Genomic DNA, 16,862 nt, shown 5'->3' on the forward strand with positions numbered 1-16,862 from the left:
ACACACACACAGCTGAGGGTGTCTCAGTGCGGGCATGGCTCATCTCACCAGCACGGGAGATGTGACCCTATGTTTTCCTGGGGGGGCTGCCTGCTAGTGGAAGGCAGGCGGAGCCGGCTTGGTGGAGCATGCCTGCCAGAAGCAATGTGCCAGGCAGGCTCCTCCCCACCCGTGCAGAGGGAGCAGGTGGCCTGGGCTGCAGGGAGGGGGTAGGGAGACCCCCAGAGGGAGGGGCATAGGAGAGGAAATTGAAAAAGCAATGGAGGGGGGCAGCTTGGAGTGTGTGGCTGGCCAAGCGGTTGTTTAATGAGTAAATGTGCTGGGGGCACTAATGAGCTGTGTTCATTCATGGTAAGCTGCCGCTAGGATCGGGGAGTCCGCCTGGCTCTGAGGTGGAGGAACCAGGGATGGGAGCCAACTTGGGGAGATGCCTGGCTGCTGGGACAGGGCCTCCCAGGATGGGCTGGTGGGGGCGTCTTTGTCCTGGGCCTGAGTTGTCCTTTCCCTCTCTTCAAAGGAGAGGCCCGGCCTTGCCAGGCATTGACAGCTTGGTTTAGGGCCTGCTTGAACTCACTGGCCAGGCTGGTCTGGAAGCTTCTCATGTAGGGACTAGCTCTCAAGAGCCATATACAAAGTTGATCTTGCACCCCCTCCTACCTGCTTTCGCCCCCTCCCACACCCCTTCTCCTTGTCACTCTGGGGACCCCAGGGCATGTCACCCACTTAATCAACACTCTCCCCTTTCCCACATGGGGCCTGGCTTCCAGGAGCCCCCGAGATGATGGGATTCGGGGAGTGGAGCATCACTGGAACAGAAGCTTGGAGCATCCTTCAACAGTTACGCACTGTCTGTGATGGGCCTACTAAGCGCCAGATGCTGGGGTAGGTGTCAGAGGAGGAGGTAAGGATGCCAGGGGGTGGCACTTGGCTCCTGGGGTGTCAGGGAAGGAACGCAAGTGTACAGCTCCAGCTACTGAGGAAAAACAATTCAGGCACTAAAGAATGAGGATTTCCTTGTGTTGGACTTGGGGTGGGGGATGGGGGGTAGGGGGTGTCGGCTGGCTTTCAGGGAAGAGAGGAGAGTGGCCTTTCCTGGTGGAAGTTTTTGATGTCACACTATGTGAGGACCCCCGGAGAAAGCTCCTTCCTCGAATTACTGAATTTGTGCTTAAGAGACCATAGCTGGGATGGAGGCCATGCACTGTGATCAGAAGCACGATCCAGAGCCTGAAAAATCAGTCATTCAAGTGTGGCATTCTGGCCATAGTGCCCTACATACTATGACAGTGGAGATACTGAAAAATTTTATCCAGACCAAAAAACAAACAAACAAACAAACAAACAACAAAAACAAAAAACAAACCCCCAAAAAACCCCCAAAAGACCAAAACCAAAGGGTCCAGGGCAGGTCACACACCTCTAATTTTGTGGTGACTTCAGTATCTTACCGCTGTGATGGGGACAAATCGCTGCCACCATGCTGGGCTTAGCCTCTGCTCCCAGGACCTGTCCCTTTCTACTTTCCCCTAAGGGGTGGGTGGGGAGAGTGTGGGGGATGGGGGGGAGGCGACTCAGTAGTAGCTCCACTAGGATAGCATCTCTGCTATCTCCTTGTGCCCAGTTATCCTCACAGGGGGCCCTGACTCATGGGGCTCAGCCCTCTAGGAGCTCCAGCACTTGTGTGGAGGTTCCAACAGAGGAGCGCCTGACCAAGCCATCCTCTATTGGGAAAGTCATCGTCCTTTTTGACTGAGGGCAAAGCTTTGAGAGGGACACATATGGAGGAAGGGGACACCCACATTGCCAGTCAGATCACCCAATCATCCCTGATGATCAATGGGATGACAGATGTCTCTGCCAGATCCCTCACCTCCGGAGCTCAGCAAGCCACAGCTGTCCTTAGTTCGGGGGAGGAGCTTTGCCTTTTCTGGGGTTGAAGGGAATTCTGTCCCTCACTGGATTTCCTATTCACACCCACACCCCCAACTATGTCAGAATAAGACAAATCCTTGTCCATGGGACTGGGAAGCCTAGGGTCCTACACAGGTGGTGGATGAATGTGCACCTAAACAGGACGTGTGCTCTCTCCACTCTGTGGCCTTTTGATGATAGGACCAAATATTCCTTTTCATCTGTTTCCACCTGTCAGATGTCGAGAAGGCCTGGTGTGCTTGGAGGAATGTTTGCTGGATTTCCAAGACTCCCTGACAGGCCTGCTCCCCCATTGGCACACCAGTAAACAGACTTGGGTAGAAAACACCCCTGCTCCTTACAAAGTCCAGTCAGGACTCATCACCCCAGCTGGCTGGCTTCTGTTCCTGGGAGAAAAGGGGTGCTGCCATTTGGGGAGAGTGTGTGTTGAGGGAGACTAACCTGGCCTGGGGCTTTTGTGTTCTCTCAAGGTTCTGCCCTCAAGGTCCCAGGCTGAGCAAGGGTAGGCAGCTTGGAGAGGCCACCTGGTACTAAAAGCTTCACCAACAATTGACAAAGGAAGTTGTTGGGGCTTGGTGACCTCTTCAGCCACCGGGGAAGTCTGCGGTCCCAGGGAAGGTGTGGCTGTGTGTGTGTGTGTGTGTGTGTGTGTGTGTGTGTGTGTGTGTGTGTATCCCTTTGCTCCTCTGGGCCAGCAGCTGCGGGTGCTGAAGTGACTGGTATAAATGTACACATCCTTGGAGAGAGAGAGAGAGAGAGAGAGAGAGAGAGAGAGAGAGAGAGAGAGAGAGAGAGAGAGACCACAAGCAGAGCCCCACAGAGCAGGTCCAGCCTTCAACACCCCCCTCCCAAGCCCCTGGCGCCTGGGAGGTTGCACCTTTGAAACTGTATGCCAGCGGCTGGGCCTCTGCTGCAGCAGAGGGGTGGTGGGGAGGAGGCGGGCGGTGGTCCGTGCTGCGTGGGGGAGGGCGGGAAGGAGTCTGGCCCTGGATGTGTGCTTTTCGATTGATGGATGACTGCCGGGTGTGAGCGAGCGTGCGGGTGTGTGTGAGTGTGTGTATGTGTGTGTGTGTGTGCGCGCGCGCACTCGAGGTGCGCGCGCGCGGGGCCTGCCCATTTTCCTCCTCGCAGCAGTCAGTTGGGAGCTGGAGTGAGAGAGAGGGAGACGCCGGCAGCTAGCTCCGGGAGAGGAGTCGTGCGCCCTCCGCTTAGGGCGCCTTTCCTGGGTCGGAGCACTGACGGGTCGCTGGGAGCATCTCGGTGCTACCCGGACTGCTAGGGCGCATCGCACGATCCCTCCCGGCTCTTCGGTGGCTCGGCGGGGATAGCACCTGGGGGCGGCCCCAGACGGGGATGGTCAGCGGCTGCAGCCGTCTGGCACGCGAGCGGGACACTGTGAAGGCACCATGGCGCTGAAGCTCCAGCGCGGGTCCTTTTTGGGGTTGAGCCGACCGGAGCTGTGGTTGCTGCTGTGGGCAGCCGCGTGGCGCCTGGGGGCCACGGCGTGCCCCGCCCTCTGCACCTGCACCGGCACCACCGTGGACTGCCATGGCACTGGGTTACAAGCCATCCCCAAGAACATCCCGCGGAACACCGAGCGCTTGTGAGTACAGCTCCACCCGTCCACTGGGACTCCTCCCAGCCCCAGGTTGCTCTCACACCCTGACGCATCCGAGGGCCGGGGATGGGGTGGGAGGCGCAAGACTATTGGGCTCCGTCGCCAGTAGAGGAGTCGCGGTGCCTTCGTAGGTCTTTCGGGAGCCAGAAGCTAGGAGCGCGGCTGTCTCCAGGTTTCAAAGGGCCCTGGACGGGTTGTCAGCCCCTCCTCACACCTGCCCCTTGCGCTCTGCACCGTGCTAGGCCCTCCCCACTGCACAGCACTTATTCCGCCAGGATACCTGCGAATCCGTACCAGAGAGCCTTCCTGGCACCCAGGAGAAAAGCTTCCCACACATGCCAAGCACAGTGTCTCCTTTTGGACACTTGGGGCTTGGCTGGGTTCTGAGTGAGCAGGTGGATTTGGGTTCCGAGGGCTGGCTGCTTGGTGCCGTGGAGCAGAAGTTTCTGGGCTCCTAGTCTACCCATTGTTTGTCCCCAAAGCCTTGGTAATTCTTCCCTTAAAGGTGTCAGCAGCCTACCCCCTCCTCCTGTCCCCATCCCCAACCCAGGCAGACAGACAATGGGACCTGAGGGCCTTTGGTTCGGGGTTTGGGGCCTGTGACATTTAGCACCCTGTAAGGGTTAGATGTGTCCTGGACTGGGAGCCCAGGAATGATACGAGAAGCTTGGAGTGGGGACACAAGGTTGAAGGTATCGACGGTGAGAAGTCATAAAAACCATCATGCCTCTTCCCTTGTTCTCTTCTACTTCTGGATTCTTGAGGAAACTCCACCCTTTCTAGACCTGCTGAGCATGGTAGAGCTTGTGTTTACAGCTCTGGATGTGTTTTCTACTTTCCTGCCAAAGGCGGTCCGTGTGAAACCCCAGCATCTGAGGACACCACAGTAGTGTGAGGCCATGGGTCTGTGGGTCTTGCGAGTAGATTTCTAGTCACACACAGGGCCTTTGTACAGCTCTCAGAGGTGACCGCACCAGGAGATTTTTATTGCTGCTTTGGAAAAGGTTGCTGGCTTCTCTGAAGTGGGTTTCTCCTTTTTTCCCACACTCCTGGGTGACTGCAGTGAGCTTCAAAAAAGGAATATATGTTTTGCTAACTTTTGAGTGTATTTTCATGAGTCCCAGTTGGTCAGAGGCAAACTCTGGGGAGAACTGTTGGCTGCATCGAACTCTGAAGTACCAAGGCCAGCAATTAGTGAGCACACGCTTGCCCCAGACTCTTCTTGGCTGGGTTTGAGACACTCCCGTGACAGTTTCAGAGAATTTGCAATCTGCATGCAATCTAGTTGGGAACTGGTGTGTGTGTGTGTGTGTGTGTGTGTGTGTGTGTGTGTGTGTGTGTGTAGAAATTGAGGGGTGGAACCAAACTAGAGGCAGCCTCATGGACCTGAAGAGGAACTAATGACCAAAGTCTGGAGGACCTCTGAGGTCATCAGTCACCTGATTGGCCTATTTTTTCTGGACACAATTCCTGTCCCCTGCTTTACATAGTGGTGTGTCTCTCCTGCAGATGTTATCCTGCACGTGAGACGCATGTGCCCTTCTCCTTTGCTTTGGAACCTTGGCTCTCTGTGTTCTTGTTTTCCTGCTACCTTGAATGTTTAGGATAGGGTCTGTTTTGACTTTCATGAATTCTTTAGTCTTTGTTTTGTTTTGTTTTGTTTTTTGGGACAGAGTTTCTCTGTGTAGCCTTGGCTGTCCTGGAACTTGTTCTATAGGCCAGGTTGGCCTCGAACTCATAGAGATCCACTTCTGCCTCCCGAATGTTGGCATTAAAGGGGTGTGCCAGCATTGCCTGGCTCTTTAGTCTTTTATAATCAGTGAGATAAAGTGAATCCTGGGGTAGAGCAGAGTTGGGGGCCGCTCTGGTTAGAAACCCAGTTCTATGAATTATTGGCTGTGTAACTTTGGGCAAGTTACCACACTTCTCTGGAACTTAGTCGCTTTCTATCAGGAAATGGAGTTTGGGCTACATTGGGTTTCTGCTTCTTGGGAGAATGGGAGGTGATGTTTAGAAGAAGTCAGAGTTCTGATACTTGCTAAGGGGCTACCATGGTAGCACAGGAAGAGACGTCTCATGTTTATCAAGCCTGTCTCTGCCTTCAAAGGGCAGATGGTGTGAAGGACTGGACAGGGGGCCTTTAGCTAGAAGATGTAGGGAGAGGCCGGGCTAGCCATGTGATGGGGCTGTGAGAACACTGGGCCCAGAAGCCCTTTTGTGGGGGGCGGTGAAGGGGCTTTTCAGAAGATGAGGTGTGTTAGGGTTGGTGGGTTTTGCCAGCAGACTACAGGCAACCCAGGCCGGAGTGACTGCCTGAACACAAAGCCTGCAGCTCTGAGTGGCTTGGCCTGGCGGCTTCAAGCCATTCAGATTTTCCCTGGGGCTGAATCACAGTGTCCAGAGATGAGACGGGGCTGGGGTTGTAAAGAGAGATTGGGAAGGGCCAGGAAAGCCTTTCTCCAGCTTCATATCCATCTTGGGGATGTCTGGATGGGAATCCAGGGTGAGCATCTTAGGGGAGCTAGAAAGGTATGCTGGTCAGAGACTGGCCAGCAGCTCCTCAGGCTGGGAAATTTCTGTAGGCTGTATGCTTGTCTGCAGTCCGCTGGGCATCTTCAGTGGTAGCCCACGGGCCCCGGCAACTTTATGACCATATATTCTATAACTCTGGGTTCAGACCTGTTCTCCCAAGTGGGAAGCAATTGCCATGGTTTTCTGTGGAGACTTCTGGGAAGAGCTTGTAGAAGGCTCAGGGCTGCTGGGGAAATTGGTCCAGCCACAGAGGCTGAGGCTGGGTGGACGGATGGGAAGGGATGCTAAATAATTCACTGTAATGGAACAATTACAGTGAGGAGTGAGGACCGGAGACCGGCTGCCAAGACCCTGCAACAGTCACATCTTTGTACGGCCAGGCTCGGGGGGACTCAGCCACGCTGGCCAAATGTTAACTTTCCCCCTTCCACTCAAGGATCTTGACTTTCAGGAGGATTTTTTTTTCTTAATTTAAACAGTGGTTTGCACTAGAGTATCCAGGAGTATGACGAGCAGGATTAGTTTGTGTGGACGCTGCTCTGCCTCACTGCCCTGGCGCCTGTATTTTGGGCTTGCCACTGAGTCTCTTGTGGGTGCGGAGAAGGAAAGATGTCTGCTGAACCTTCCATCAGGTCATCCAAGGATGTAGGGGCAGGGCTCCTGGAAGGTCAGGATGCTGATTGCCATCTGCCCCCAAGTCTACCATATTCTGTCACTTGTCAGGCTGTGAGTCTTGCCGGTCTTGTCTGTGTCCCTGTGCCCTTTTGCTGGTCCATCTATCCTGCCCAAGGTCCGTGGCTAGCCTGGGCTCCTCCCCATTAAGCTGCTAAATGGTCACATTCAGGGTTTGAGGAGTCCATTTAGAATCCATATGATGTTGGGATTGAGGCCAGGGGCTGAAACCATGTCTGTCATCAAGGCCTGGCTGGGTGAGCCGCTGTGGGGTCCTAGAGCAGAGAAGTGCTTTGAGCAGGGGAGTTGGCCGTGGTGGGGGTGGGTCTCCTGCTCTCACAGGCACTGGTATGGTAACCAGCGTGCTAAGCTCTCTGCTGGACTCTGAGCAACTGGTGCAGAGACCCAGTAGTGGTCCTTCACCTGCCTGAGACCCTTTATATGTTGCCCATGTATAAATGGGATGACAGCTTTGCAGGAAATACGCTGGGGTCCGGTGGCATGTGGCTGGTGTCCTACCTACCTTCCCTTTGCCTGTGGGAATAATACCTGCTACTCCATAAGACCTCCCCAAGGATTCACTCATGATGTGTTTACAAAATGCTTCATAATTCAAACATTGGGTGATAATACTGTGAGAGGCCCATGCTAAAGGCTAGAACATTCAGGTGGGCTCGTGAGGTACTTGCTGAAGCTTGGCCGTCCTTCAGGCTGCTCTCCTGGGCGCCTGCCACTCAGAGCATGTGCTACTTGGGCGTCTTTTCTTTTGCCCCCCTGCAGTTTGGATACAGGGAGAAGGGACTCCGCAGGGTGGAGGTCTTGATGGCGTGACTCTGGTCTCGCCTGTCTGGCAGTTTGTGAGCTTTGCTCTGCCTCTTGGCAGCTGGGGTATCCTGTGGGGTTGCATTCCCTCATTCAACAGATAGCTGCTGTCTACTGAGCTCTCTGCGTTCTGCCGAGTGGAAGGAGAAACTGCCTGTCCCCAAGTTCCTGTCCAGCAGGGGATCGAGAAGAATGGCTGATAGGAGAATAAAGACATAATTGCAAATTGAGATAAGTGCTCAGGAGGAGCACACTCCTTCAAATCCCCGGTTTCTTGCCCATAAAGTGGGGGTAATGACAGGACCTGCTTCAAAGGCTGGGCCGAGGATTGAACTCAATAATAGGCATCCAGGTGCTGTGTGCCTCACAGAGCCTGGCAGAAAGCAAGTGCCCAATAAATGGCACGATTATCATTGCTATTAATGTGACAGAGAGCTCCAGGGACATGAAAGGATTCGGAGACCACTCAGTGCTGGATCCCGGCAATACCTACCCTGTCTCTCTCACCAGTGGCTGGGAGTCCTGGATCACACCAGAATATGAGTATGCCTTCCTTCCTCGGTACTCCTTCTTAATGCTGTGCCAGGAGCTGGCCCATGCTGCCGGAGGCTGCAAGGCAGGGGCGTCCGTGCTCTCTCGGGGCCTGTGTGGGGCGGTGGGGACAGGCAGCCCCCACGTTATCGGGAGCAGACGGGCAGGCGTTTGGCGGAGTTGCCGCCTCCAGTTCTGTGCCGGCATTAGCAGCTCGGCAGGGCTCTTGCTTAATGGGATTTTCTTCCCAAATGCTGTAATTATCGCCATACAAATACTTATTACCCAGAGCAGATGACGGCCGGGCCTTGGGCAGTAGCCAGGGAGCTGGGCTGTGCTGGGGGTGGAGAATTGGCTCCTGTTTTTGATGGAGCTTGCCACCCCCTCCTCTCTTTCTGGAACCCAGCCCGTGGCCAACAAACAGCTGTTGGGCACCTGCCGTGTGCATCACATCAAGAGAGGTCTGGGTATGGGCTGGTTCCTCTGGGAGCTTGCAGCGGGGTGGGAGAGAAAGAATAAGTATGCAAGGACATCTGTAGGGACAGGGAGCACGGCAGCTTCCAGCACAGGCAGGCATCAGGGTGACAATGGCCTCTTTGCATCCTGGCTCCATCAGCTGCCACCTGGGAGACTTTGGGCAGCTCAGCAGTGGCTCGTTTTGCTGGGACCAGTGATGACATTTTACTTGTAGAGCTGGAAAGTTGAAATGAAACCATCCAGATAAAGGGCTCAGTCTGCCGTGCAGCCTGTAGACACTGTCCCATCAGTGCAGAGATGCGGTGATTGATGGGAGGCACTTGGTGGTGACAGTGAGGGAGAGAGGGGGGCAGGGCTGGAGCCAACTCAGGCTCTGGATCTGGTTATGGGGGGAAGGGTAAGCACATTTGGGGACACAGAGGTGAGTGCCATGGATTTGGGTGGGAGGAGGAGGAGCAGATCTACTTGAGGAGTGAGGGATTTTGTGGGTGAATCCTAGTAGAGCATCGGGTTAGCGGGATGAGAAAGAGGAGAAGCTGCTTGTGTGTGTGTGTGTGTGTGTGTGTGTGTGTGTGTGTGTGCACACGTGCGTGCTTGCACTTGTAATTGTGTGTAAAGCTTTTATTAAATTTTCGGTAAGTCAATGATTTTAAAATAAATCAGCAGAGCTGTGCAAACACCACCCAAGTGCAATTTTAGATTATTTTCACCACTCTCAAAGAGCCCTTGTGCTCACTATAGTTTTTTCATTTTGTTAGAAAAGTTTCAACAAAAGGGTTAGGAACTCCTGTGTCTCCTTTAATCAGACCCAGTTGTTCATGTCATTCTATTTCCTTTCTTAAATCTCTCACTCTCACACTTAAGACACACATGCTCAAATACAGGTTTTGAGGCAGGATCTCACTTTGCAGCCCAGGCTGGCTTTGAACTTAGGATCTCACCATCTTACCCTCCCAAGGAACAAGGTGGCAGACATGCACCACTACACCTGGCTTACGATCCCCCATCCTTTGAAGAATAGGCTGAAGGGGGCTGGAGAGATGGCTCAGTGGTCAAGAGCATTGGCTGTTCTTGCAGAGGCCGTGGGTTCAGTTCCCAGCACCCATATGGCAGTTTACAACTGTCTGTAACATCAGTTCCATGGGATCTGACACCCTCATACAGAAATACATGCAAGCAAATTCCAATGCACATAAAACAAGAATAAATAAATCATTAAAAAGATTTAAAAAAAGAATAGACTGAAGGCTCTGAAAATTTTAAGTATTTGTATATTTTCTTTTCTTTTTTTGTTTTTGTTTTTTGAGACAGAATTTCTCTATGTAGCAGTCCTGGCTGTCCTGGAACTCATTCTGTAGACCAGGCTGGCCTCGAACTCACTGAGATTCGCCTGCCTCTGCCTCCCAAGTGCTGGGATTAAAGGCGTGCGCCACCACTGCCCGGCTGTATATTTCCTAAGAGCAACAAATCTGCCAAAAATCAGAACGTTCAAAACACAACACTGTTATCTATTCTGTAACTCACGTTCCGTTTTCCTCAGCTGTTTCAGTAACGTCTTATCAACACTTTTAGACTCTGATCTAAGACCCCAGGCAGCATTTAGAGGTTTTAAATGCTTTGACATGCTGAGGACTACAGTCCAGCTGTCAGGCAGTATGTCTTTCAGTTGGCTTTATTCAATCATTCCTTAGGGTTACATCCCATTTTAAATAAAAATTCTAAATAAACTGTTCCCTTCTTTGTGTCCTGTGAGGAGACACACAGTGTCAGTCTGTTCTGGCATTGGTGACTTTGATATCTGGCTCGGATCCCTAGGTACACAGATGTCAAGGTTCATCTGTTTTCTTCTGTGTTAAGTGATTTCTGGGAGGCATTTTGAAGCTGTGTATATAACCTGTTCTTCAGAACTTTGTCTGGGGCTTCAGACCTAATGGCTGATTCCTGGTCGCATCTTTTCTTCACTGTTTGCTGGTAAGAAAGGATCTCCCTTTCTTCTTCATCTGTTTGTCTATATGTAACAAACTTGTGTTATTATTTTATTTGTTGGAATCTAGTTCGTTACCATTGCAATTTGATGCCGAGAGTATCTTAGATTTGGCTGGTGGACGCCTGTGCAGGCCCATCTGGTGTCCTGGTGACAGGCTCCTTTGAGCATCTGCCCCAGGGGTTTTGAGCTGAGAGGGGCAAGTATGAATGGTGTTTTCAGGAATTCTGCTGCCTTGCTTTGGTGTGTAGAATAATTGGAATGGTGTTGAAGGGCAGCCAGCAGTGGGGAGAAAGTCGGTTATGTGATTTCTGTGACTGGGATTTTGTGGTTAGTGCTATAGTTTTATTCTTTTTTTCCTTGTTTTTTGCTATAGTTTTATTCTTTTAAAAAAAAAAAAGTCTTTTTTTCCCAAAATGGTTTTAGTTGATTCAATCCATGAAATAGTTAAATGAATTAGAAATTCAGACAGTTCCCACATGCGCTTCAACCAGCTTCCCCTCATGCTAACTTCATAACCACAGTGCAGTTAGCCAATTGAGAAATTAGCATAGTTACATTATCAACCAAGTAGTGGGCTTTTTCCTCCTTTTCATCCACAAATGGCCCCCTGGGTCCCAGGGGTCCACATTCTGTTTAGCTGCATCTCTCCTCAGTCTCCTTCAGTCTGGAGCAGGACTTTTGTCCTTTTTGGCTTTTCATAACCTTGACTCTTCAGAAAGATCATTAGCTAGTTATTTTGTGCAAAGTTCATTGATTTGGTTGTATAGTTCTCTATCTGTCTATCATTCTAGTTTTTGAGACAGAGTTTTGCCATGTTTTCATGGCTGGCCTGGGACTTACTATGTAGACCAGGCTGGCCTCAAACCCACAGAGATCACTTACCTCTGTCTCCTAAGTGCTGGGATTAAATGTGTGCATCACCATGCCTGGCTTGTTTAGTACTTTTCATAATTTGGTTGAGCCCATGCATTTTTGGAAAGAATGTCACAGGGGTAATGTGTCCTCAGAGTGTCTTTCGGGCAGATGCATCCATGTGGCTTGTTGCTGGCTAACCCACATCTTTGGGTTAAGACGATGTCTACTAGAGTCCTCAACTATAAAGTGACTTTCTGAGAACATGCAGTGTCCCGTGTTTCCTTAAAGTGTCAGCTATTAATTTTAGCATTGATTGATGAATCTTATCTTCAATAATTATTGCCTAATTGTTGTTTTCTGTTTCCCCAATCCTATATCTCTTAAATTCTTTTGAAAGGAAGAGAATTATAATATGTTCCTCTTTTTTGAGACAGGGTCTCACTATGTAGTTGTATTCTGGAACTTGCTATGTAGTCCAGGCTGTCTTCAAACTTATATTGTTCCTACCTCGGGCTCCTGAATGCTGGGATTATAGGCAAGCCCCACCATGCCTGGCTGGACCTCCTTAACAGAGTGGCTTCTCTGGGGGATACCTTAGATTTTTTTTTTTACTTTCCCAAGTGCACACAGGCTGTGTGCCATGTATCATTCTATCCATGGCATGATACTCAAAAAAATCTGTTTAATCAGTTCTTTTTCTTTTGAAAATTCCACTCTTGATGAGACATTTCATGGGTTCTGATCTATGCTTTAGAAAATAAGGTCATAAAAAGAAAGAAAGAAAGAAAGAAAGAAAGAAAGAAAGAAAGAAAGAAAATAAGGTCATAGTGGCAAACTATGTCACAGCCCACAGAGATGCCCATATCCATATCCCCAGGACATGCAACCTTCCTACCTTACAACTAAACTTTGTAGATGGGATTAAACCAAAGATCATGAGACAGTGGGAGGTGGTCCTGGATCACCTGAGTGGGCTCAGCATTATCAAGGGTCCCTCTGTGAAGGAGCGAAGGCCAGGACAAGACGTAGGAAATGTGGTGACCTAAGTGAGAAATTAGAGGCTGTCCAGGAAGAGTCCACAGCCAGGCAGAGAGCCAGTAAGGAAGGGACAATCTCCTGAGGTGGCCAGAGGAAGGCAGCATTGAGTGAGACACATCGGACCCCAGAACTGTGAGGTGGTGGATTTGGGGTGGTCTTGGCCGCTAGGCGTGTGGTTATTTTTACAGCTATGACAGATATCCTCAATCACCATAGAATTTCCACAGAACTGAGGCTGTGCTTGGAGAGGCCCAGCCTGGGAGAGACCTGTGACTAAATACAGTCTAGCACAAAATTCACATTCCCAGGCTCATCCCAGATGTGCTGATTCTGTAGTCTTTGGCAAAGGCGATTTCAGGAGATTCAGATTTGGGGTGCACAGAACGAGATCTGGAAGCACTGCTTGCTGTTGGGGTCTCCTAATGAAGGAACTGTACCCTTTGAGGCCACAGGAGGACTGCCTCTAGTTCTAACCCACCCTGAGCGGATACAGGGGAAGAGCTGGCGGCAAGGAAAGTGTGGTCCATGTGGGAGGAGCCATGTTCTGGGTGGGGAGCACGCACGGGGTGGAGCTGTGGAGGAGGGTGAGGAGGGTAGGGCCACCAACCCTCTGAGGATGAGGGTCAAGGCAAGCTGCTGGCACAGGAGGCCGAGATCACTGCAGTCTGAGACTAACAGCTTCCTGGAAGAAGTGAAGGCAGGCAGGAGCAGCCGGCAGGAGTGAGCGGGTGGGAAGTCTGGGGAGGAGAGGGCAGCGCAGAGGAAACCCAGGCAAGCAGTCCCGGAGAGTTGCTTGCTTGCTTGTTTTATAACAGCGGTGTGGGGAGGGCCGCTGAGGGATGGGGTTGGAGGAGGGCAGGCAGAAAGGTCAGGGAATAGGTCAGAGAAAGATGGACACGGAGGTGTTACTTTGATGGTGCCTGTGGTCGCCATTTACACCCCTCATGCCAGACTCAGGGCAAAAAACGCTTTACAGCGTAGTCTACACTCTTGTCTTACTCAGCGGTCCTGGGAGAAGATATTACTCTAGCCAGTTTCACAGAGAGGTGGAGCCATCTGCAGCGGGGATAGGACAGCTGGCTGCTCAGTGGTTGGCTGAGTCCCCGAGTCATGAAGCTGTGAGATGTGTTTGTGTGTAGCTTTTAAGTTTGACTGGAGTCTGCTGCTCTTCAGATGTTAATAAGGCCCGTCTCCTTTCACTCACTCAGCACTACAAAGCACCTGTCAGCGCTTAGCACTGGGGCCTTGAGGCCACCTGGTTACCCCGCTCTACCATTGATTCCTGCCTGTGCTGCATTTGGGGTAGACTCAAGTCACCAGCTGGCACAGGGAGGGGGCCAGAGGTGGAGGATGGTGAGGAGACTCCCGTGGGAAGCAGGGAGGTAGGTTGCAGGTGGAGGTCAGCCTCAGGGAGTCGGGGACTTTGGGAGGAGCTGCTTGTGTGGGAGCAGCTCCCAGCTCAGAGAAGGGGATTGCCTCAGTAATGATGGGACCAGTTGAAGTTTGACTCTCAGAATAGAAAAGTACATGGAATTGGAATTGAGTTGGGTCCAATCCCTTCATTCCAACTGGGATTGCTACCATTAGAAAAAAAAAAAAATTTCCAGACGAAGCTAACACCTGTTGATGAGGACCTCAAAGGAAGCAGCTGCTGTGCAGAACAGGATGGCAATTTCTCAAAAAATTAAAAATAGGATTATTGGCCGGATGGTGGTGGTGCATACCTTTAATCCCAGCATTCAGGAGGCAGAGGCAAGCGGGTCTCTGAGTTTGAGGCCAGCCAGGTCTATATAGCAAGTTCTAGGACAGCCAGAACTACATAGTGAGACCCTGTCTAAAAAAAAAAAAAAAAAAAAAAAAAAGAATTACTGTACGTAGTGGTTTGAATGAGAATGTCCCCTGGACATAAGTCAACACTCGGTCCCCACTTGGTGGCATTGACGGGGGGGGGGGGGGGGGATTCTTAAGAGGTATACCCTTCTGGGAGGAGTTATGTCATTGGAAGTAGGCTTTGAGAGCTCAAAAACTCTATTTCTGGTTTGCCCTTTCTGCTTGGGGCTTGGGGCTTAAGATGTGAATCCGCAGCACCTAGTTCCTGCTGCTATGCCCCTTGCTCGTCTGATGGAACTGTAAGACAAATAAACCCTTCTATGAGTAGCCTTGATCATGGTGTTTCATCATATCATAGAAAGCAAACTAATGTGCTGCATGACCCAGAAGAATTGAGAGCAGAGCCTTGAAGAGCTGTTTTGTACACTTACATCCATGTTCATAGCAGCACTATTCCCAACGACCAAGGGCCAGTGGATGCACAAGTCGTAAGTACACACAAGCAACTATCATCCAGCCTCCAGAGGAAGGCAATCCTCTACACACCGCAGCTGATGCTCTTGCAGGACCTTTGTGCCTGGCTGCTTGCTCCAGACGTGTTCTCTTGTTCACACCAGGCTCATCTAGGAGACTAGAAGGCCCTGGGAGAGGGGAGGTTGTTGTCAGGGGCACACACTGTACACGGAACATTTGGGATATGCCCATCTGTGGAATGCATACAGCAAGTGTGGTGGGGGTGGGTTGCAGGAGGAGGGAGCAGGAAAACAGATGTCACTGAAGCCAGCATTCCTGGAAACATGTCAAGTTAGGGCAGATCCGCTCTGGCCTTCCAGAAAGCCCACCGAAACATGCGTGATGTGCCGTGTTAGACCCTGGAAGAGACAAGGAAAGCAAACAAATAAAAAAACATCAAACCAGGCTGGACAGATGGCTAACTGGTTAAGAGCACTGACTGCTCTTCCAGAGGACCCAAGTTCAATTCCCAGCACCCACATGGCAGTTCAGAACTGTCTGTAACTCCAGTTCCAGGGGATCTGACATCCTCACACAGACGAACATGGAGGTAAAACACCAAAGCACAAAAATAAAAAATGAATGCATATTAAAAAATTATCAAACTAATAAAACAATTTGGCCTGTGTTCTTAGAAACTTCTAGTCTTGTGTGGGGGCTGTGACATCAGTTAGGACTCCTTCAAATCCCTGTAAAGCCATCCCTGATTTGAGCTGTGAAGTAGAGGGTGACTCTGTGGCTCTGGGAGAGGAAGGTTAGCCGCTGGCAAGGGAAAGTTGGAGTGAATTAGGCCAAAGGGGAGGCAGGACCTCCCAGGCAGGGAGAGTGTCAAAGTCTTTGCCACAGAATCTAGTGGGGCTGGGGGTTGGGAGCGCCTCAAGGCAGGCAATGGGAAGCTTATAATGCATGGGAAGGAGGTTTTTGTCTTGATTCCAACAGTAATGGGGGTAAAGAGTAATTCCAGGACTTACATGAGGATCCGATTCACAGCTTGTAAAGACTCCTCTGGCTGTGGCTTTTCGATCAGAATAGAAAAACAGGGTGAATGTGGGGATCTATTGGCATCTCTGCAGGGAGCTGGCACAAGGGTGAAGGCCTGAGGTGGTCTTTGCAGGTGGCTTGCCAGACTCAGGACTGGGCCTCAGTGCCCAGTGGGCAGTGCTGAGGAGGGTCAACCTTCCCTCTGCATTCCCGCCTGATGGCAGACCTTGACTCACCCCCGGGAAGATTCAAAGGGAAGAGCTAGGTGCAGCATGCAGCTCAGGGGGTCACATCATTCCTAGTGAGAGCTTCTGTCACCACTGCAGGCTTGGGCCACCATGGGAGTGTTCTGGTCCCCAGAGAACTGGAACAGCTGGAGCCCCAGGGTGGGACACTGGTGAGGAAGTACTGGAGATTGAGACAGTTGAGCCTGGGCTGAGCCTCCTCAAGTCTCATCGACCTGAGGATCTCCCTTCATATTTTCACCAACTCCCAGATACTGGCAAGCAGCCTTACTTCCCGAGAGGAGTCAATAACTCCTTCTGGCTTGGCTTTCCCCCACAGAGCTTTGCTTCGGAGAATTTTCTCCCAAATCTTTTGTCACTGAGGTTTTTCTTTTAGCCTAGGGCCACATAGGAAACCGCTGAAGTGGGGACATTTGCCACCAGGGTGTGTCTTGGAAGAGGGAGAACTGTAGGAGGTGTCTGCTCTGCGCTTTAGCCTGGGGTCTGAGATGTGAGCTGCTGGCTCCTTCTGCTTTGCTTGGGCCTGGTGGTCAGCACCAGCCTGGCCTGGGGACCCACCTGCTGGGGAGCCATGATCACAGAGGAAAACAACCGAAACAGCAAGATAGTCACAGCTGGTTATCCTCAGGTAGAGAGCGTGGGCGGTGGGCTGGCTGTTTGTTGTCCTTGGTGTTTAGAAATATAAAATCATATCAATCCCACCACACCGCTAGGAGGGGGGTACTATTCATCATCCTCATTTTACAGATAGAGAAACTGAGGCACAGAAGATTTAAGGTCCATGCCTAAGGCCACATAGCTAGTGTGGTGGTAGAAGAGGGACTTCCAG

At 51.3% G+C, this 16,862-nt stretch overlaps 1 protein-coding gene across 1 annotated transcript in view; it reads left to right on the forward strand.

The window, feature by feature from the left end:
* The first annotated feature begins 3,090 nt into the window (after window positions 1-3,090).
* The window catches only part of Slit1 (slit guidance ligand 1), a 156,975-nt gene continuing 143,203 nt past the window's right edge, over window positions 3,091-16,862 (forward strand). The window contains exon 1 of the mRNA XM_059258140.1: window positions 3,091-3,535. Coding sequence (XP_059114123.1) covers window positions 3,339-3,535 — 197 coding nt within the window. The 5' untranslated portion in view covers window positions 3,091-3,338. The remainder of the gene's footprint in view (window positions 3,536-16,862) is intronic.

Source organism: Peromyscus eremicus, chromosome 1 (assembly GCF_949786415.1).
Source record: "Peromyscus eremicus chromosome 1, PerEre_H2_v1, whole genome shotgun sequence".
Lineage (NCBI taxonomy): Eukaryota > Metazoa > Chordata > Mammalia > Rodentia > Cricetidae > Peromyscus > Peromyscus eremicus.